The sequence below is a fragment of the Dermacentor albipictus genome, chromosome 1 (assembly GCF_038994185.2).
Source record: "Dermacentor albipictus isolate Rhodes 1998 colony chromosome 1, USDA_Dalb.pri_finalv2, whole genome shotgun sequence".
In the NCBI taxonomy this organism is placed as follows: Eukaryota; Metazoa; Arthropoda; class Arachnida; order Ixodida; family Ixodidae; genus Dermacentor; species Dermacentor albipictus.
In genome coordinates this window covers 82,103,537-82,127,289 of record NC_091821.1, presented here as the reverse complement: position 1 = coordinate 82,127,289, position 23,753 = coordinate 82,103,537, and the positions used below count along the sequence as shown (strand labels likewise).

Sequence of the window (23,753 nt, the reverse complement as noted above, 5' to 3'; positions counted from 1 at the left end):
TGGTTAGGTGAGACACTATTTTGGGAGTGTGGATATCAGTAATGCAAAAGGTTACCTTTCATAGCATTTCAGGCTAAGCATAAACAAACTGTGAGTTAATGAAGTTGTACTTGTAGCCAGAAATTCATTCAATAAAAAATTACATTAGATCTAGGTTTCTGTCCTTTAGAAGTTTAAGATAGGTTCCTCATTGGCTATCATGTTGTGGATGAGCATCCTTAAGGTATAACATTTTGGAAATCTGGCAATAATTACACATTTCAGATGTTGGTACCCAATCTATAGGTTTTAGCCATGTCAGCTATAGAAACATAATCAAAGGAGCGTCATCAGACTACAAGAACGAAACCTTGTTTGCTGTGCAGTGAGATACTACCACATTTTTGCACCACATCACCCACATCGAAAATTCCAGAAATTCAAGTGAAAAGTCAGGTGGAGGTTACACTATGCTGTCCTTAAACTTGATAACTGTTACATTTGCCATAAAGTTACCAAGCAAATGCCTCTAGATTTGGCTGTTTTAGCTAGCTAACAATACCCCACTTGCTATAGCTGGCAATGATACAAACTGCTTGCTTCGATGTCAGTCATTCTTGCTAAAGCAGCTGTAGTGCTGCACAACGAGTCTCGACTTCTTAAGATTGAAATTGTGTAATTATGAAATGAAACTACGTAATTAAATCCAGAGAAATAAGAGTTATGCCCCGTGAAAGTATTGGCAAAGTTTTAAAAAAGGTAAGTAAATTGAATATTTCAGAAGTATGCAATATGAACATTGAACTGTACAGCTGCATCTCATTAATATGAACATTTTTGCGTCGCACCAGAACCATGCGTACTGCGAGTTGTCAAAAAAGAAGAAAGCAAAAAAATAAAAAAAAAAAACAAAGAAAAACCTTTGTGGTAAATAGAGACACTTTGACAAAGGGGCATCATAATCAAGGCATGCCTCTATGAATTGTGGCGTTCATTAGAGTTCAATTATAACAAAATATGGGGAACTTCAAATGAATGCTCCAGACCACCTCTGTGATTTAAAATTCAGTGCACACTAATGTTACTTGTGGGTTTATAGTGGTATCAGAGCAGGTCTGGCATATGTTATATCCTGGACCAAAGGTGTTTTACGGCTGATAAACTCCCACACCCACCAAATTCCACCCACCCAATGAAATCCAACACAATTATAGATCTTCAGTTGCAGCCTCAAATGCCTCACTTCTGAGTTGCCTCTAACTTGCCTCTGAGACAACTCGAAATGGTTTACCTTTTTATTCACAGTGAGGGAGTTGATTTATAGCGACTTATTATGGTTGTGATGCTAGGTTGTAATGCACAGTACATGGTCTAAAAGCTTTGACTCTCTAAAGGCACAGACCTGTTCACACTTTTAATAGGTTTTGGCAGAGTGGGCCTTAAATTATTTGTAAACACAACATTTCCCATTCAAAATACTCTTTTCTACTTATCTACTGGATTACCGACTCTATCTTCTGCTCAATTTAAGTAAGGTTTTAATATACTAATCTCTGCCATAAACTGTTATTAAACTTGGAATCTTAAGGATGATTGTTAACTTCTCTCATGTTCTTTGCACAATGTTATGGCTCTCTGTCCCTTGACCATAATCTCCAGCCTTATTTTACAACTTCCCAAATCTCTGGGTCCAGACAGGCTGCCAATGGAAACTGACCCTGTCAACCTTTAATTGCCGAACTCTGTCAAGTGAGGCTAGCTTAGCAGGACTCTTTAAGGAACTATCGGATATTGTTTGGGATATCATCAGCCTTAGTGAGATTAGAAGAACTGGTGAGGCTTATACATTGCTAAATAACGGACATGTCCTCTGCTATAGAGGTCTCCTAGATAAGAAGCAATACGGGGTAGGATTCCTAATCCATAAGGACATAGCGGGCAACATTGACGAATTATACAGCATTAACGAGAGGGTAGCTGTAGTCGTAATCAAACTTAATAAGAGGTATAGATGAAAGGTAGTACAAGCCTACGCTCCAACATCCAGTCACGATGATGAGGAAGTAGATCAGTTTCATGAAGATGTTGAATTAGCAATGAGAAAAGTGCAAACTCAGTTTACTGTAGTCATGGGCGACTTCAATGCAAAAATGGGAAAAAAGCAAGCTGTTGAACAAGCGATTGGCAACTATGGCGTTGATTCTAGGAATGCTAGAGGAGAGATGCTGGTAGAATTAGCAGAAAGGAATAAGCTTCGAATAATGAACACTTCTGTAAGGAAGCGTAGCAACAGAAAGTGGACTGGGAAAATCCTTAATGGTGAAACAAGAAATGAAATTGACTTCATACTTTCTGCTGATCACAGCATAGTGCAGGATGTAGAAGTGATAGACAGGGTAACTTGCAGTGATCATAGGTTGGTGAGGGCTAGGATTCACCTCAATTTGAAGAGAGAAAGAGTAAAATTGGTCAAGAAGAAACAGGTCAACCTAGAGGCAGTAAGGGTAAAAGCAGACCAGTTCAGGCTGGTACTTGCAAACAAATATGCAGCCTTAGAATAGAGAGATGAAGATGACATAGAGATAATGAATGAAACCTTAACTAGGCTGGCTTCAGAGGCAGCAGCTGAAGTGGGAGGCAAGGCACCAAGGCAACCAGTAGGCAAGCTCTCCCAAGCAATAAAGGACCTAATAAAGAAACGACAAAGAATGAAAGTGTCCAACTCAAGATATGAAATAGAATTAGCGGAACTGTCAAAACTGATCAACAAAGCGAAAATAAGTTATGTTAGAAATCATAATGTGAGAAAGACTGAAGAAACTGTAAATAATGAACGCAGCCTGAAATCAGTGAGAAGGAAACTTGGCATAGGACAAACCAAGATGTATGCACTGAAAGATAAGCAGGGTAATATCATTAGCAATCTCGAAGATATAGTAAAAGCAGCGGAATAATTCTATCCTGACCTGTACAGTACTCAGAGGAGTCAGGATACCTCAATTACAAACAGTAATGAACAGCATACTGAAACTCCTCCTATAACTAACGATGAGGTCAAAAGGGCCCTGCAAGACGTGAAACAAGAAAAAGCGGCAGGAGAGGATGGAATAACAGTCGATTTAATCAAAGATGGAGGAGACATAATGCTTGTAAAACTGGTGGCTCTTTATACGAAGTGTCTATCGGCTGCAAGGGTCTCAGAAAACTGGAAGAATGCAACATTACACTAATCCACAAAAAAGGGAGACGTTAAAGAATTGAAAATTTATAGGCGCATTAGCTTACTCCAGTATTATATAAAATATTTACCAAAATAATCTCCAATAGAATAAGGGCAACACTGGACTTTAGTCAACCAAGGGAACAGGCTGGCTTCAGGAAGGGATACTCTACAATGGATCATATCCATGTCATTAATCAGGTTATCGAGGAATCCGCAGGGTACAATAAGCCTCTCTACATGGCTTTCATAGATTACGAAAAGGCATTTGATTCAGTAGAAATACCAGCAGTCATAGAGGCATTACGTAATCAAGGAGTACAGAACACTTACGTAAATACCTTTGAAGATATCTACAGAGGTTCTACAGCTACCTTAATTCTACACAAGAAAAGCAGGAAGATACCTATAAAGAAAGGGGTCAGACAGGGAGAGACAGTCTCTCCAATGCTATTCACTGCGTGCTTGGAAGAAGTATTCAAGCTATTAAACTGGGAAGACTTCGGAGTGAGGATCGATGGCAAATATCTCAGCAACCTTCGGTTTGCCGATGACATTGTTGTATTCAGCAACAATGCAGACGATTTACAACAAATTATTGAGGACCTTAACAGAGAGAGTGTAAGAGTGGGGTTGAAGATTAATATGCAGAATACAAAGATAATGATGAATAGCCGGGCAAGGGAACAAGAGTTCAAGAACGATAGTCAGCCTCTAGAGTCTGTGAAGGAGTATGTTTACCTAGGTCAAATGATCACAGGGAACCCTGATCATGAGAATGGAACTCGTAGAAGAATAAAAATGGGTTGGATTGCATATGGCGAACAATGTCAGCTCCTGACTGGAACCTTACCATTATCATTGAAAAGGAAGGTGCACAATCAGTGCATTTTACCAGTGTTGACATATAGGGCAGAGACTTGAAGACTGACATAGAAGCTTGAGAACAAGTTAAGGACCACGTAAAGAGCGATGGAACGAAGATTGCTCAGCCTAATGTTAAGAGACAGAAAGAAAGCGGTTTGTATCAGAGAGCAAACGGGTACAGACGATATTCTAAGTGACATCAAGAGAAAAAAATGGAGCTGGGCAGGTCATGTAATGCGCCAGCTAGATAACCGTTGGGCCATTAGGGTTACAGAATGGGTACCAAGAGAAGGGAAACGCAGTTGAGGATGGCAGAAGACTAGGTGGAGTGATGAAATTAGGAAATTCGTGGGTGCTAGTTGGAATCGGTTGGCACAAGACAGGGGTAATTGGAGATCACAGGGAGAGGCCTTCGTCCTGCAGTGGACATGAAACAGGACGATGATGATGATGATGATGATGATGATGATGATGATACACACACAAATCGCAACTGAAGAGTCCAACACCAATTTATTCCAGCTTCAACCACCAAAAGTTGAAGCTGGAACCATCAACTTGTAATGTTTCAAAAAATGTTCACCTGTCCTGCGGAGTCATGGCCTGGAGGAACTGTTTGGCCCTGTCTTCATTGTACTGGCTGCTCTCCAGGGCCATGTTGAGCAATGTCTGGGACACCGCAGGGAACTGTTCATGCAGTTGTGACACCACTGCATGCAACAGAAAACAAAGCTTTAGAAGTATATCCTTTTATCCCATACTTATTGTTTCCAGAAAATGACCTGTATTCTCTTGTAATAATTTTTTACTACACTAGCAATGCCATAGACTAGGTTAGCAGGCATTATCAGGCTTGTTGTGTCATGGTGTGAAAGGAATGATGATAATGACACCCGACACAACCATGCTCAGTACAAGTTTCAACATGGTGCCCACGGTACAAGAAGCTCCGAGACTACATGGTAGTAGCGCCATATGAAAATGTGAATTAAGGCATTGTTCCAATCATTGGTATTTAGTTCACCAATTTTCTAATGTCAGTGCTGCTGTATAGCCTTAGAGCCCCTTGTACAGTTGGCACCATGTTGCAACTCATATTCAGAATGATAGTACATAGACAGTTGCAATGCAGATAGCAGAGTGTATGGCAAATAGCACAATGAAAGCAACCTGCTGGGCAGGCCTAATTCAGGTGATGGGTGCTACAATGCATGTCCCACTGTGATACCTTCAGCCACAGTTTGCTGCCGACTTGCTTTGCCAAGCTGCTGCCCAAAGCACAACTCACGTTGCCATTGCCACAACTATTAACGCGAAAGTGTTAAGGGCCCCGTGTCGCAGAAAATCCAGCGTCGGCAACCCACATCCGGTGTCCAGCATCGACTGTCTTTTTGGCAACAATCACATTGAAGCAAGCATAGCCAGCCATTATTTTATCACCTAAGTTGCTCATAACTTGTCTTTCATTCTTTACAAAGTTATTCCTCGGAATTTTGAGAATGACAACCCACAAACAAATATTATGTAAAAAGGCACCGACAGCACATACCTTTTATGTTAGATTTTCTCAGACTGAAATATTAAATGTCACGAAACAGGAGATTGGCCCACACGAGAGGCCGCGTTTCTACCAGAAAGCTCGTCTTCGTGCTTAGCACTCGCCGCCAGCTATTCCCAGTAAACATTACGGGTACATATGCTGCAGTTGCCAGGAAGTGTGAAAAGTAGTCGGGGAGCTGTCAGATGTCAGACAGACAGTAATGGAAAGAAGACATTTATTTACAAATCAAGCACCTCATGGGCACTCAGTGTGTGGAAAAGGAAAAGCAACAGCAGTCACGACTTCGACCTTTGAAGCCATTTTTTTTAGTGCCATTTCTGCCTTTTAACAGCAGAAATGGCACTTTTTGCAGGACCCTACTATTTGGTTAAGTCCCTTCTGGCTGCTATGACAGCCATTATTCTTTGAGAGAGGTTCTGGAAAAGGCAGGCCGCCAATAGATGATGCTCCCGCCTTAAAGGGGGTGCTGTCCTTGTGCAAGTGCAGTTTTTATGGGAATGAATTGCATGTATTGGCATAGTTGGCACGGGAAAACAGGTAGGAACTGGTGACATGAAAGATGTGGTAACTACACTTATGCAGTCATCTGCTGTGCTGGAATACTGTGCTGGAATAGTGTGATAACATGCAGCTGTCTCTTTTTGTGCCTGTATGTTATTCAGATTAAACTGCAATCATTCTGATTATTTTGGTGAGTGACCCTTACGAGTACCTGCACAGGGAAAGAGGTACGAACCAACTTGGAAATAGTTGTAATGACACATGTGATTAAATCAAATGGTATCATTCTTGTGTGAATAACCTGCGTCAGACCTTCCCTAAAATTTTTCTTCAATGTTTTCATATTCATGTTTTAAGGCCAGCATGTGGCATTAGGCTTGGTTAAGACATCGATGATAGCAGGATGACAATAAGCATATGAAAAGAATGCAATTTAAGCAAGAAAGCAATACACGAGAGATAAGGGCATGCCACACTCCAAGGCATGTGCATGCTGCCATGGGCAATGCCACACAGCATAAGGGTCGACAGCTGGGCCAGTTGAAGGGTGAAAACTGATCAATCGTGAAGGGTCTTCTTGCTTGTTTATGTTGTGTCTTTTTACTGGTTTTCACCCCTCAATCACATAACATGAACAGCTGAGACAGCGGCAAGGTGAGTGGTGCTCTGTTGGTGATGTGGTAGAAGTATGCAGCAACTGAACGTACCACAATGGGACATGCTCCCACACCTTCACCGCCTGAACTGAGCATGCCCATTGCATTTCAACTGCTCATGCGAGTATCCTGCACATGCTGGCCTAATCTGCAGTTTTTTCTTCCGTAATCTTTCTAGTCTTCCAAAATAGTTGGCATTTGCTTTTTGCAGCATCCGTCTGAAAGCCTAATGTTAGACCTCGTGACCACCTTAATGCAACAGACATGCTTATGTCCCAATTCTAAATAGTCAGCTTCCTTACTAACAGTTGCAATGAGACAAAAGAGGAAAGAAGACAGCACAAAATCGTCCAGCAGAAAGTAGTGTGAAGTAAGGGTCGAACACCAATGCACAGTGGCCAGATCACAGTGCCTGTGAGTGATTCATCCAAGAAATTTCTTGGCTCACACAACTACCACAAAGTCCACATACAGCTTTCATTCAGCATGATTAACCTAAATGAGGAAATCCTTTTGCCATTACAAAAATTATGGTACATACTCATGTAACAGCCACACTTTTTTTTCGACAATCTTGATGATGTGCAGCCCTCACACAAGGACGGGCCATTTTGGTCCAACTTTCCTGGTCATGCGTAGTATGTACAATTCTTTTGCGCAAAAATTGTGAGCGCTATTGTTTTCATAACACACTTATTTGTTCACACGTGCACGCCATGCAGTTGGTGCCCATCTAGTTCTCACCACTGTCACTGACACTGCTGCTCAGGTTGAGTTCATCAGCACACTCATTGATGGTCATCTACGGTACCCTCCATGGTGTTAGGTATGTCCGTGACATCAAAGGTTTTAACAACAGTGTCCGAACCCTGCACATGCCACGTGCTCAGAATCCAAGAGCATGGAACACAAGCTACAGGAATGCTCCTTACAACCGTCTGGTCGGCATCTTTAAACTTTTTTCTAACTTTATTGTTTTTTCTAATTTTGGTATGCCAAGTGGGGCTTCAGCTCTTACATGAGTGCGGCCCTTACTCGAGTATATGCAACAACTAGTTCAGGTAAGTTGTTTTTCTCTAGCAGCAAGTATTGACTTTACTCAGAGAGAATGTGCCTACAGAGTATTTTTCCAAACTGCACCATTATTTTTAAGTTCGGGCAATATGAGTCATAGTGGCCTCCTTATGTTTGCACTTGAAGTGTCCAGATATAAGGAGCAATTTGTGTGGTTATGCATCTAGTTAACAGAGCTGTGGCAATTATCCTTTAATTAATGCCTCAGATAAAAATGTTTTGAGACAATAGCTACACATACAATTATTTCACCTTCTTAGGCTCACTGAAATTAAAAACGAATCGGAAAGAGTGCCTATAACATTAATTTATCCACCTCTCTCTCATAACACATGTAAATTGTGGTCTCACAGGACTAATGTTGGTTGCCTTGTTCTGTCCACTCTTTCTTATCCTGTTTTCAAGCTGTTTTTCAGTTATGAAATCACAGCAACATACTTCGAGTAAACATGTTTTTATGGAAGATGCTAGTTCATTTGGCAGTGTCTTGTGGGTCGGTTTCTCAATGAGTTTTGCTCTCACAGGCCACGGTGTAACAGCACAGCACATTCAGTGGCTCTGCAGAACAGCATAATAGTACAAAAATCGGGCTAACTGATTTGTGGATGGCATGGTGAACACTGCAGACAACAGGACTAGAAATAAAGATGAAGCAGGTGCACAAGTGTTCTATCGTTCTTTCTAGTGGTTTTCTGCACTTTTCACCATTCTATCTATAGCAGCAGTTTGTTGCAGGACAACAAAACACATAGGAATGTAAGCCTTTAATGTAAAGCTCATGTGAAGAAAGCAGCATAGTGTGTTGCTATGAAGTGTACAATATAGTTTATTGAAGAGCCTGATGGCAGTGATACTCCAAAACAAGAAAAACACAGCACTAGTCCCACTGTGTGAACGTGAGCTTGTTATGTTTTGACAACAGAAAAACAGAATGAAAAATGGGACAAGAGCACTTGTCATGAACGCCAGAATACCTTTTGGTTATTTCATCTAACTACTGTTCCCTTTAAAACTAAAATTAGGAAGGTGCTGTCTTGTAGGTAAAATATCTTTTTTACAAACTGATGGCTCAAATTTTTTTTTCACTATTATTTTGGTAAATGTACAATCTTGGTAATCTATTTTCACACAAAATGGCTCAATGCTAGGCTTTTGTGAGTATTACATTTTTGGTTCAAAGCGAATAGTTTGAGTAGTTGTGAGACTTGCATAAAACCTTGACTTTGTACTTTGTAGTAAATAAAAATCAACTTCAAACAAATTAGCCAATTTTGACGAATCTAAGAAAAGTTTGTTCTTTGCTTGCACAGAAGGAAACATATTCATTTCTGGAGTCAGTTTATTATCAAAGTGCCGTCATTCTGATATATTCAAGCAAAAATTCACGTTCAACATTTCCTACAACTCCAGCTGCAAAGAAAATATGTTTACAGGCTTTTGCTTCCTGTTGTACTTCAGTCTAGTGAAAATTTTGCAGTGGTAAAGGCCGTGGGAGCGTTTCGCTTTTGCCTGACATGTGTGACCATAACGCTGTGAAGTGTGGCCTTGACTGTGCAACGTTGGCAGTTTATGTTGTGTTGCACAAGTTCAGCTTGATGCTTTCCGTTTACATGCGAGCTTAACACATTCGTTTCTGCAAGCACGCAGACAAAAAAAATAATTTTAACAGCAAAATGGATGTACTGGTTATATGTGAATTATGGCTCAAGGTGCAGTTTCACGGTAGCACGGCTCGTGCTGCCGTGAAACCACCTTTAAAGGGCAACTCCGGAGATTTTTTTATGTCAATGGATGTCGATGAAATTCGCTGGGTAAATTCCTCTGAACACTTCCGTCATGCCCTCAAAAAAGCAGCTTTGAGAGTTGTACAGATTTTTTACAATGAATTTAATGAATTGCCTCGAACACCCTACCTTGCCTCCTCCTCAGTTACAGGCGACATTGTGCATGACGTCAGAAATGTTCCATGCAGAGCATGCCGGGATCATGCAGACGACAGCGATGAGAGCACCGAGGAGTCGACAATCGTGAGCTAGTGCATGGCGTGAGAAGTTGCTGTCGCGAGAAGTTGCGTTCCCTGTAGACGTGCAAGAGATCGGAGGCAAGTGGTGTTGCGTTGTTGGCTGCACGAACTTCAGCTCTCACCATCCGCACACACAGTTTGAGCCGATGCCGACCACGTTCAGCCGAGGTTAAGCCCATGTGTCACAGTCACGTAGTTCGTGTGTCTGCTGCTGGCGGACCTGAGCGACTGAAGTGAAGCTAATTAAGCCATCGGGATGAAGAAAACTCCTCCTGTAGTTCAGTTTTGCCCATACAGATTTGAAATAAACCATTCCTCATTTTGCACAGTGCACACACAAAAAGCGAGAAGCGACGATACGGCGTAGTATCGACATCGGTACGTTCTCGTTTTCGACAGAAAGCTGCCCGCCGCACTCATCAGCACTTCCCTAAATTAAATGTGACTACAAAGATGCGTGTATTTTTACATATTGTCATGCTAACTCATTATTCAGCTTCTGAGGTGCACTGCTTGCCTCGTATTCCAAATGGGTAGCAAGCGTAGGCCCCTTCGATACAGCAACGTAAACAATCACCTTGTTCAGCTGCCAATGGTGTCTATACTGGCATCGGCGTTTCCGCTAGAAAACTACGCATTCTCTAAATGAACGATCACAAGCGCAAAGTCCTCATCTATGTACACTTTAAGGAACATATTGTGTGCATGAAGAGAATACGAAGAATGATAAGTAGGCAGCATAACGCTCCTGTACTAGTCTCCCGCTCGATGTTTTTGAAGGTGCACGGTCACTCATATCAGCATGATGCAGAGTGATGCAACGGTGCTTACATGCACAAAATCTGCCTGTTTTGATATGTTCTGACATTATTTGATGTCAACGATGAGTGGCTAGTATTATATCTCAAGCGAATGACGAGTGGTCACTGCACCTGCCGATGTAAACAAATGCACCGTTCCGTGCTTTGGACTGCCAGCTGCGTTTTTGCGAGATACAAATGCGAAAAGCCGTGCTCCACATCTAACAGTAAGTATGCGAAGCGTTTACCTGAGAAGGGGTGAAACACCTAAAATAGCAAGCAGCATGTATAATATCAGTGCTTTGGGCTACCCTTGGTCTTCATGTTGCAGCAGGATATGTAGTGCATGGGCACTGGCTCTCATGGTGGTGGGTCGAATGCAAACGGCGATTCGTGGCTAATGAATTCGTCAGAATCATATCTGTCAATATTTGACAGATCCGAAGAGCTGATGCAGCTGACATTGTCACCCGAAGATCTGGCGCGGTCACGATTAAGCCAAGCGTCTGCTCTTCGCTGCTAGCGGGTGAGACTGGCATGCCTTGCGCGCCTTCCCCGGTGAACACACTCGTGATGTCACACGGAGAGGTTCGCTCAACTGCTTGGTCAGGTTTCGGTTTTGTTCTTGCGCTTTTTTGCTTATTTAATATTATTTGCGAATTTGCAAAACAATTCTACTATCAGACGCGTGACAGGGGGGTCTCGGGAACCTAAATATTTCATTACTTTGACATGGTCAAAAACTCACCAGAGTTGCACTTTAAGACAAAGTTCTCTGTCATTAGTGTTGCTGAAGAGGTGGGGAACAGAACCAGTGGCAAAGCATATGACGTTGACAATTCGTGCATCCGTGAATGAAGACTGTTTTTACAAAGATTTGGGTGCTGTATGCAGTTATTTCTACGGGTTACAAATGCGGATACCTTTTTCTTTCCGGGGTGTTGTAATTGAGGATGCGGTTTATACACAGAAAGGTATGCATATTCGTTTGTTTTGAATAGTTCAAAAACATTGAATACTGAAATTCCAGCTGAAGCAAATATTGAATAACATATATTTGATCAAATATTAGAAAATATTGAATATTCACACAAGCCTACTCAATGCACATGTCTCTGTGCTTGGCTATGGTGTTTTGGCTGCTGAGCACGAGGTCACCGGATCAAATCCCGGCCATAGCAGCTGAATTTTGATGGGAGTGAAATGTGAAAATACCCATGTACTTAGAGTTAGGTGAATGTCAATGAAATCCAGGTGGTACAAATCCCACTACATCTCCAAGTCCAAATCCACTAAACTATCCAAGTCCCCCACTACAACGTGCCTCATTATCAGATTGTGGTTTTGGCATGTAAAGCCCCATAATCTTATGTCACTGTGCTGTAATCTTTGGTATTTATGCATTTAGGTTTTCAGGCACATGTCATTAGCACAGCAACTGAAGAAGGCTGTGTGACACAATAGCACTTGGCCATGAAAAGAAAAAAAACTAATAAATTCACTTAATATTTCAGTTTATCACCACTCATTTATGATTATAATGAGGGCAAATGTACTTTTTACACTCTGCCCATATGAATGAATTAAATTATGGTGCTTTGATGTCTAAAAGTGACACATGGGCTATTAAAGATGCCATAGTGAGCATCATTGGATTAATCTGGATAATTTGGGGTTTTTTAACATCCACCCTACGTACAGTACAAGACCATTTTTACACGCCACCTCTACTGGAAGTCAGTAGTAATGGCCAGAAATCTAACCCACGACTTCGTGCACAGCAGCTGAACTTTATACCCAGTGAGCAATACGAAAAAGCACTAATTATATATGCCAAGTGTACACAATTGGCATATAGTACTGCTTCCCTTTTACAACTATCTTAAAATTAAAAAATTCCTGGGTACTCTATTTCTTTCTTTCCTCCTTTTTAAAAACTGTCCTGGATTACCATCTTTCTTTTTTTTTGGGGGGGGGGGGGTTATATGCAATCTTCCAAAAGTAAGTTATAATTCTTGTCCTTCAGTTCAGGCCAAAACTACTGACCTCCATCCATGCACAATGGTACCAAAATCAAAATACATACATTCTACTGCACAAACTATTTACATAATTTAGTGCCACAAATTCCAATTCTAGTTCAATATCTCTATTGTTTTGACTATTCCTTATTTTTCACACTGCACGCTCAATATTCAACACAATAACTCACATCTATCTTTTCCCAAACATTTCACGCTTGATTCATATTTCAATACTTCAGCACCTACATGCTCCCTAAACAAGAGTCAACATGACCTACAAAAAACAGCATGCACTTTATGCTTAATAATCATTCATGGGGTTTAACGACCCAAAACAACAGCTGAGTCATGAAAGATGCTATAGTGGAGGGCTCTGAATTTATTTTCTTATCTTCGGGTTCTTTAATATGAGAGAGAAATGCTGACTTTAATGAAAACCTGAAGTTACCCTGACTTATCATCTGGCATGCTACTTCAGTTGTTGGGTGATAATTATGGTATTCACAGTATCACACAAACACATAAATGGCACGTACACCCAAAGACACACGAACACACTAAAGCTATTCAGTTTCGCTAAGGCCTGCAGACCTCAGAAACACAACCAGCGCTTTTGTAGTGTGCAATGTGCTGGTGGTGCTTTCCCACAGGCTGAGAATAATGTGCGTCAAAATATAAGTACGTGAGCACTGTACCATTCCTGCTTAATTGGAATGTGGCTGTGCGAGCATGGATTCAATCCTGCAAAGTCGTGCTCAGCAGCTGAATGTCAGATACACTGAGCCACAGCTTGTGGTCTATATTTACTTATATGTACAGACTACTTCGACAGCATTAGCCAGAGTCAACAGTTGCATGCAGTAGCTTACAGAATCACTAGGTACATGCTTTCCAAATGACAGCTGCTAAGAAGACATACGCTTCTGCCGATCTGCCTTGGTGGGTGGTACCACTTGGGAGGGCCTGCGAAATTCCATAATAGGCGGTTTGGCAGGTGCCACCTGTTTGATGGGCGTGCCCTTGGGCAATGGTGCATCGCGCTTCTTGTAGCCCAGGTCATGCAGCCTTGTCATGGCCTCCTGGGCATTATTATCACAGCTGCAGCAAACAGAGGACGAATGAAAGTAATGTACTGTCAGTGTGACTCTTGATGAGCGCAGAGGTAAGCTGAAACAGCTAAACAGCAAAAATGACCATGTTATCAGGCTTCATATTGTTATGAGAAATATTACTGGAGGTTCAGTCATTTCACATATCTGCATGAGCAACACAGAAGATTTATTAACTTTCTGCATGTTAATCCCCTTCTGGTTCCTTTCAGACTGCTTCACACTATCCTTATTGGTAGCATCATCAAAAACATTGATACAACAGTGACGGCTTTTGGTATAATGCTTCTAGAACATGCATGTAGGATGGTATGGTCGAAATTTTGATATTGACTGCACTGCTTGGAAATATGCATGATGGTGAAAATGAGATAGAATGTGTACAAGGTCATGCAAAAGTCAATGACCACACAGAAGACAGAGTGAACCAGTACAAGTGGGGAATAAACCATGAAATATACCATGGATGATATCATTTTGCAGACAGCATAGAGAATTCTGTTTACAAAATCATTTCTTGGCAGGCATGTATACAGTGGCCAAACTGGCCAATGTTTGAATGAATAGTTTTCAAGAAAGCTGTACTTAAATGAGCATAGTAATTATGAAATATGGTGTAGGAAATGCAGATTGAAATGTTTGGGAGCAAATAAATGAACTATAATATCATTTTTGGTGTCTCTTTAGCAACAACCTGTGTTGTAGTGCAAGGAAAAGGTACTACTGATAAGGTATTAGGGAGCTTACTTATAGAGCATGTTGAAGAGCATTGCTTCGTCAGCTTCAGGAAACAGCAGCTTGAGATACCGCAGCTTCATTTTTGGTGAGCTTGGTGCTGCACTCTGGTGCCGGATGATGTAATTGTTGGGGCCCGACACCAGCATACGAATAACCTCATGCTCTTGGTTGTTGTGCCTGCATAGCAATGTCATGGGTTGCAGTGACTGTGTGTGACAACATATGTTAACATAGATTTACATGAATTTATAGAAGAGCCTCTTTGGAGATTCAAAGATGACCAACAGTATTTTTCTATATGAAAGGGTAAAACTGTCAGCCATCTGACAGTAACACGGAGCTACAAAAGAAACCTATAAGAGTTTGTCAGAAAGCTTTGCAGGTGAAGAAAAAATCATCCTGGTCCAGGGGGGAGAAATTTTTCTTCACCTATAAAGCCTTCATCCCAAGAAATCCTTATAGATTTCCTTTTATAGCTTTGTACTACAGCACAGCAAATAACATTTCTTTTTCATGGAACTTCCTCCACTCTGTGAATTTTCACAATACTGATGTGCCAATATTCCTTTCGTACCTCAACTAAGAATAAAGTGTCACATATATACTTGGTAAAGAAATTTTGCATTAAGAAATGAGGTTGAAAAGCATGAATAGAACAAGGACACTAAGAAACAAATGCCACAGACAAGCACTGACTGCCAACTGGAAGCTTATTTGATATTCTCCAGCCATTTTATACATTTTCCACCATAGGTATGCATACACCAGTCACATATACATCTGCAAAATCAGCAACATCATAATCTTTCATGCAAAAACGCTATTTCCTTTTCCGACAATGCAAGAGAAAGACACATATAGCTCCTTGCTTTCAAATGTGGTATGCCTCTATTACTTCTCTTTCCCTCTTACTTTTTCCTTTCCCTATGAATTTTGTCTTTTCAAATATGGGAGTGCATGGACACTTGTTGCAATGTCCCACTAATGACTTCCATAGCCATTCTTCACATTTCTGCTGTGCTGACGAGCTCTGTAATTGAAACACTTTCCCGTTTGTCCTATATAAGTTTTTCCACAATTACGCTGTCTGCTTTAAAAAACTTCGCTCGTGCTCGTGCTCACGTGACTTACTTAGCGCTACCTTAATGCATGTGGTTGCTATGCCCCTCTTAATCAATTTAGAGTGTGCACTGTCATAGGGCAACAAGTTTGTTTTTTTATCTCAGATGATATGCCCAGCATACATGCTCATCCAAAGAAAAACAGAGAATAATATTGAGAAACTGAATGCGGTTGTTAATTGAGAATTCATACATGAACTTAAGTCCTCCTGATGAGTTTGTGAACATCCGCAATATTTCTTTGGCTGCGTCATAAAAGTGCATACACATATCTTCTTTCATAACAATGAAATAGTCGGTCATGTACCTAAACAGTCGCATTACAGGCGTGCCCACCAACTCAGTAGAAATTACATTGTCAACTGAGGATAAAAATATGTCGTGCAAAATGGGGGCTATGGCTAAGCCTATACAAATGTTGGTGCGTTGGATGTAGAACTGGCCATCATAATTGATGGCAATTGAATGAAGATAAAAATCTAAAAGTGTTAAAAAATTGTCAGTGTTAAAAGCAACAGAATTCTGAAAATTCAGTTCTCCCAATTTTAGCCTTTCTTTATCATTATCTATCACGTTATTTATCAAACACTGCTGAGCTGTGGAAAAACTTATACAGTGAAAGCTCGTTAATTCGAACTTCAATAATTCGAACTTATGGATAATTCGAACTGTACGATTTGGTCCTGCCAAGCTCCACAGAAGTCTATGTATAAAAAAGTCCGTTAATTCGAACGCGAGAAGTTTCCCTCACGGATAATTCGAACTACGCTCGCCTGGCACACGGCCAGAGAAACGTGCCTACTGCCTACACACAAGGCTGTATTGCCTCCGAAACGGAGAGAACAGCCAGAGAAGGCAAAATCGGACAAAAAATCTAACCGACGCGGGGTCAGCCAGAAGGCAGCGGCGGCTGCCGCCTCTCCGTTTTACGTAACCTCCGAGACTTCTTGCCCGTTGCGAATCTCGGAGGCTTTGCAAATCTTGTACAGCTGCTAATGTTGTGCGGAGATGGCACGGCAAGCGCCAAAACACAGCGAATCAAGTACGTCGCAGCTGCGCTTGCAATCAAGAACCAACGAATCAGGACCTTCGCCACCTTCACATGTTCAGCGTCTTTGTCTTGGCCGTCTTCATCAGTTGTGCACCTCTGTTTTCAGCTTAGGAGGTATCGGCCGTCGCGATTCATTGTGATGGTGTTAAGCCTCGGCTAACGTTCGTTTCGGTGGACATCGGTGGTGTGGCACAGTCGGACCCAGAGCTTCGACTTGAAGATGGCGTGTGCCCGCGGCACACGCCATCACTTTCTGACTCGCCAAATTTCTGACATGCCCTACTGCTTCCAAATCGCAGTGAACTGCTGCTCTCCTTCACTTTCGTTAGTTCGAACTTTCGTTAATTCGAACTCAAGTGACTTCCCCTTGCGGTTCGAATTAACGAGCTTTTACTGTATATAGTGTTTCAATAACAGAGCTCGTCAGCACAGCAGAAATGTGGAGAATGGCTATGGAAGTCACTTAGGGGGATATTGAAACAAGTGTCCAAGCACTGCCGTACTTGAAAAGACAAAATTCAAAGGGAAAGGAAAAAGTAAGAGGGAAAGAGAAGTAATAGAGGCATATCACATTCGAAAGCAAGGAGCTATATGTGTCTCTCTGTTGTTTTGTCAGAAAAGGTAATAGCGTTTTAGTATGAAAGATTATGATGTTGCTGATTTTGCAGATGTATATGTGACTGGTGCATGCATGCCTATGGTGAAAAGGGTATAAAATGGCTGTAGAAATTCAAGTAAACTTCCAGTTGACACTCAGCGCTTGTCTGTGGCATTTGTTTCTTCATGTCATTGTTTTATTCACACTATCCAACCTCAGTTCTAAATATGAACCAACTAGCCCTTACCAAGATCTTACTAAATTTTGCATGTTTGCTTCGGCATTTAACAGGTGAAACAATATTTGCATAAATGTACAAGGGTCTACTCTTAGGGCAAACGTGAGTACATGGCCTGTGCTCTGCAGAGCCCTACATGTGGGCATCATGAGAAGCACTTGCACAGGCACATTGAAACCAGAAGAGGGACTTCCAGCACCTTGCTGCTTGGTTTTAGAACTTTTTTTTGCAGCGGTGAAACGAACACCTTTGCTATGTGTCACTACATGTCAAGGATTGGTTGCTTTATGGACGCTTACCTGAACTAACTACTGAAGAAGCTGAAAGATTATTCAATGAAATCCAGCTGGTGTACTATAGCTTAATGCTACTGACAACATTGCTGAATGACCCATTTTTTGTCCCAAAGTGCGAATTGCTTTGCCATTTTAACTGCTTGCAAGGTGCTGCTATTGCAGATGTCATGCAGGTGTTGTGCTGACCTGTGTAACACACTAATGCTATGTTAAGCCCAATATTATTGCAATAACAATTACATGGACACCCCAGGTGAATTTTCGCTACCATTGTTGCTGTCACTGTGATGTTCCTTATAAAACCCAAGTGCGATAAGGTAACACCCCGCATGCCGTATACTGCGGCTGCAAGGTAAAGCATGAGAGGGTGAGCTGAGAAGGATGGTGGCTTGATGTGCACCTTCTTGTCACGCACCTAATGTTGGCAGTCACATGATCAAGTGTGTGCTAAGCATGGAGAGTGCGCATCTCCTCCTCTAGCCTGGACTTCTTGCGCATGGCTGTCCATGTGACAGAGCGCATAGGCGGCCCGTGCACCGTACCTTGGAGGTCATCTGTGGTGGGTACAATGGCTAAGGGCAAGCTGAAATGGCAGGTGGCTTTATGGGCACTGTCTTCCTGCCTGCCTAGTGTTGGAGGTCATATAATCTCAAGTTTCAGAGACAAGGTGAAGCAAAAACAGCATGAAGCTTTCACTTCCCACTGCAATGTGGCAGTCTGGGCACGTCAGTGGCTTCCTACTGATGCTGCTCTTCATCACGCCAGCATTGTAACGAGTGTTCATGGTGATCAAGTGAGATCTGATCATGTATGCCCACGAACATGTGACACCATGCTTGGTAATTTAATTACTTAGCAAATGTTTACTGAAATTTATACGAACTATAAAATTATGAACCTTACTTTGTGTAGTTGTCTAATACTTTCGCTATGAATGCTTCACTTTTCAAGCGAGACTGATATTTTTTTTGTTTTAGGTACCAGTTGTGCAAATAGGAGAGACGCCCTTCTAAATATAAGAAGCTATCTGTGAGAAGGATTTCTTTCGCCACATCAAAGCAAGATTAGCCTAAAGTGAAGACACAACAAAGGAAGCTGAATAGGCCAACTACTACTGAGAAGTATTAAGAAAAGTTTCAAACAAACGTCACTCTGTTTTCATTAGGCAGTTTATTGTGCAGCATCTTAAGGTCGTTTGTACGATTAAATTTTTAAATTATGGGTAAACTACTCAGGGGTAAAATGCATTGTGCAATGCCAACTGCCTCTGGACTACGCCAATTAATCAATGCATTTCTGCCCACAAGAAAGCAGGCAGTGATGTCACTCGACATTGAGCAGTAAAAGAAGCCACGAGATTTGTCATTGCTGTCCTTTCAAAGCGAATAACTTTCTTTGGCTTTTTCACCCATTTACGGGGTTAGTGGCCAGAGGTTGGAACAAAAACACTGAAGCAAAGGGCACATTCGTCGTGTAATGCCACTCATAGCTCTCTGAGACGCACATGCTATCCACCTGTACTGCCACTAGAGATGTCGAGAATTGTGCAATGAAACAACAAATTCTACATAAATATCCTCACTGCAACTAATATATGTCACCAAGTGCACCATTCCTTTAATAAAGCAAATAGCTTTCTTCAAGCATTCGGCTATTTGCTTATATTGACAATCATTGTCGATGGTTTCTGCACAATTTCTTTAAAAGGTTGAAATTTTCTTTTTCTTTTTTTTTTTGCTTTCTGGTTGCTTTTCGAATTATCACAATGAAATGGCAAATTTTTAAAATACAACTCAGTAGTGGGTTCTTTTAGCATCCTGTGTCATTCCTGAGCTACTGACATCAGGTTAGTCTTGTTCCAAGGCATTGAAAAAAAATCATAACCATGGACTGCTTCCTGCTCTCCTACACACAGTGCAGACACCTACAAAAATATTGAGCTTAACAAAGTATTAGCATGTTTTATAAGAGTGGCATAAAAAGAGCAAAACTTTTACGATGGCATCTGCTACAGCATCTTGCAGGCTGCGAGAACTAGGATATATTTTGTACCTTATGACTAAAAAATCTAGCAATCCAGCAATTCTGCCCATAACATTTGAGCTGCAGGGGCCTGGCAATCTTTCTGGAATAATCTTTCCATTCCATCAACAGTTAATTCTGTATCAAAGCATAGAACAACCAATGCTTGACCTGTGGTGACATATAAGAATGCACTCGTTCCACAGAGGTACAAGAAAAGCTACAGTGACCCACGCAATGAGGTGGCTCGTAATCCCCACCTTTCGCTCACAACACGCATGCGCGAGCACTCAAAACGACTGCACATAGCACCCTGCATGCAGAGCTCAGACCGCAAACTCGCATGTTTCACCTAAGAGTGGATGACACTATACCATTACAAAACATAACATAAAAACACAGCTTTAAAAGTAGGAACATAGTATATGTTTTCTGAGCTAGCTCAGACCACAAACTCGCATGTTTCCCCTAAGAGTGGATGACACTATACCAATACAATACATTGCAAAAAAGCGCAGCTTTAAATGTAGGAACATAGTATATGTTTGCTGAGCTTAGCCAAACAGGATTCTCTGTGGTATTGCTACATCATGCTGCTTGTATACAAGAAAGCTGGAATCTTATGTACTACTAATACCTTTTAAAGCTCAATGTGAAAACAGATAGTATAGATAACACCTCTTGGTAAAAACATGATGACAATTCGAAGTACACTTGCCAGACCATTGCGTTACACTGAATTTGTGCATGCAATCCAAACAGGGACACCTTCTTCATTCTTCTAGTGGAATGATTACAGATGCAGACAGGGACATAGAGGACAAAACAACCACTGAACTATCTACTAGTGTTTTAGGCTTGTAGCGCAGCTCAGAAAGAGCAAAAAAGGAAGGAGGTAGGGGTAATCAAAGGGAACGGAAAACAGGGTGAGCGCTTTTCCGTTCCCTTTGATTACCCCTATCTCCTTCCTTTTTTGCTCTTTCTGAGCTGCGCTACAAGCCTAAGACAGTCATGACATACCAACTCGCCCAAACTGCCACGCCTTATCTACTAGTGGCTTACTTACAAAAATGACAAATTATATGTACAGGAAAATAACCAATAAATGCAGTGCAGAAACTTTACTCAATAGAATATCTACAACAAAAATAGAATACCTGCAGGATGTTTTGATTGGTGTGCATATGTAAAGTGTCTGCACTGCTTTTATTTGTTGTTTTTATATATACTGACATTGACAGGTTTCGTGTACATTCAAATAAGTAGTCTTGCTAGAAAATGCATTCTTTCAATCCAAACCAACAAGCCCAGCTCATTACCCTTAGTGCAATAACAAAAGGCATCTTACTTGTAAAGAAGACCTCTTATTGTTTCCTGATCGATTGTTGGGAAGAAGCCATGGAGCTTTGTTACAAGAGTCTCATCGACCTGCAAATAAAAAACAGGGTCAGTCATATTCCCCAGCCCCGGGCTTGCTGAACGTTACTCAAGTACTAGCAAAGTGAAATAATAAAGCTGCAGCCTACTTAGCTATATACCTCGTGCACAGTGTCGGTCATGCCACCTGTAGGCCCTTTTACACAGTACCCTTGAGAAAGTGTTTACTTACACCCACAATGGCAGGTGTATACGGTCATGTGGCAGTGACAGCACCTTTTCACACAATGCGGCAGTGTTCAGAAATCTAACTAACCTGCCAAAGAGCACTGGCAGTGAGAGCCCAGTTAAAGCATGTTTGCTTGTTAGTATTAATGGGGCATAGAGCAGAAAGATAAATAAACACATACAAAAACAAGCCAACAAGCTGGAAAAAAAGCGATTGCCAGTGTTTATTACATGCTGCCTGCGACACCTACACTCTTTGGTTGTGAAGTGCGGGTGCAAACAAAAAGTGGCACTGCGCTAGGACCACACAGGACTTCTTCTAAGCCTTTATAAGCTGCATGTGTACTGTGGCACTTAGTCACATTGTATTGAATTGAATCGAATCTTTATTATCATGTGTTGTACATGAAGGATGGCGTGAGTAAAAGCTGCACAAAAGCAGCTTGACTAGCTCTCACTATCTACAAAAGGGTGCAAAGCAGTGACATATAATAGTAAACATAAGATATGAAACATGAGATTGGACAATTATTACAACAATAATTCAGAATTATTGTGAAACAAAGTTTAACAGGATACAACAGTTACTGCTCAAGCATTAAAAAAAAATAGAAGGTAAAATATACACGCATGTTGAAAAGACAGAATTGGATTACTGTTATACAATTGCATAAATCACACTTATCATGAATGGCTGCTATAAATTAGCACTAAAGCTATAACAACAATGCTATATAACATCTGTTGAAGTTATATTTTCAGTGTTCACATCAATGCCAATAAGATAATTGAACATCTTTGGAATAACATTGTAAAGCATCTGGTCGCCATACTTAGTGCATGATCGGGGCACTAACCAGCGATTATGCTGGCGTGTATCATATCTATTTCCAGTGGGCTTAAGGTTGGCCAGTTCACAAATTATTGTTCTTTGTTTGAGTTCATTTTTTATAGCCTTACAAATGTTGTAATTGTAAAGATTCTGCATAGCTATTAATTTCTATTTTTATTATATATAACTAACAGAATGATTAGACTCTTCTTTAACAACAATTTTAACAAATCTTTTTTGAAGTTTTGTAAGCTTATCAATGTCTGTTTGCATTGTGTCACCCCATACTAGGAAACAGTAATGAGCACAGGATAGAAACAATGAATGGTAGATAATAAGTATTGTTTTCAATGGAAGTAAATAATGGTTGCAATAAATTATGCCAAATATACATGCTGTTTTTGTTACCACCTGCAGTGCTTGTGTGCCCATAACATGTTATCTAAAAATATGACACCTAAAGTTCTAATGTGATTGACAATTTGGATAGTGTTATTATTGAGATATAGAGAAGAAGTTACATGCACTTGCGTGCCTTTTGTTTGAAAAATTACCGCCTTGGTTTTTCCTGCAATAATTACTAGCCCATTTGAGCAAGCCCAGTCGTATAACTTCTGGAATGCATGATTTCCTTTTTGAATTAACTCGTGAATGTCTTCCTGTGCAAAAAATGCACTCTTATCATCAGCATAAACGATAAATTTTGCTGAACGATCAATGTGTATGATATCATTTATGTATAAATTGAAAAGAAAAGGGCCTATTATACTGCCCTAAGGAACACCGAGAGCTTGATTTAATCGTCGAAGCAAAATTATTTGTACATACATATTGTTTCCTTTCACTTAGATATAAGCTAGAAATGTCTAATGCGACACTGCATATACCGTATAAATCTAGCTTTTGTAATCTAACATTTGCTGCATAAGCTAGACTCCTGCTATTTGTGCTATTTCTCAGTGTGACCATGTTTGACTTACTATCTCTGTATGTAAGAGTTGTCGTTTCGCTGACTTTGTGCAACTGAAGCCAGAATTTTCTTTTCTAGAGACATCACGTGTCTCCCCTTTCCACCAACAAACAGAAGCCTATGGCAGCAATACAATTTCTTTTAAATTCCGCTTCTTCCACCACAGGATGTATTTTTTTAAATATGGTCATTATCATTTAGTTTTTTACCAGCAGCTGAACTCATCCTGCAGGTCAGAGGGTCAACAGCTCAACTACTAGACCGCATCCCATTTTTACTTTGAAATAGAGATGTTCAACCATTCGCTCTCAACCATTTACTTATTTGATGAAGTAAGGCAGTTAGCAACTACATGCAATAAGCAGTATGAGTACAAAAGAAAAGGTGCTTCTTAATGAACTGTTCATACATTATGAAATGCCTTTATTCAAGCACAAATTTTTGTCTCACTATCTGTTTTTCTTTGCA

At 40.8% G+C, this 23,753-nt stretch overlaps 1 protein-coding gene across 5 annotated transcripts in view; it reads right to left on the bottom strand.

Moving 5' to 3' along the window:
- Positions 1-23,753, bottom strand: part of LOC135907444 (uncharacterized) — a 78,680-nt gene that overhangs the window by 23,640 nt on the left and 31,287 nt on the right. For all 5 annotated transcript variants that reach the window (XM_065439129.1, XM_065439130.1, XM_065439131.1 and 2 more), the window contains 4 exons: positions 21,227-21,306; positions 14,562-14,729; positions 13,625-13,803; positions 4,650-4,776 (listed from right to left, as the gene is read on the bottom strand). In XM_065439129.1, coding sequence (XP_065295201.1) covers positions 4,650-4,776; positions 13,625-13,803; positions 14,562-14,729; positions 21,227-21,306 — 554 coding nt within the window. The remainder of the gene's footprint in view (positions 1-4,649; positions 4,777-13,624; positions 13,804-14,561; positions 14,730-21,226; positions 21,307-23,753) is intronic.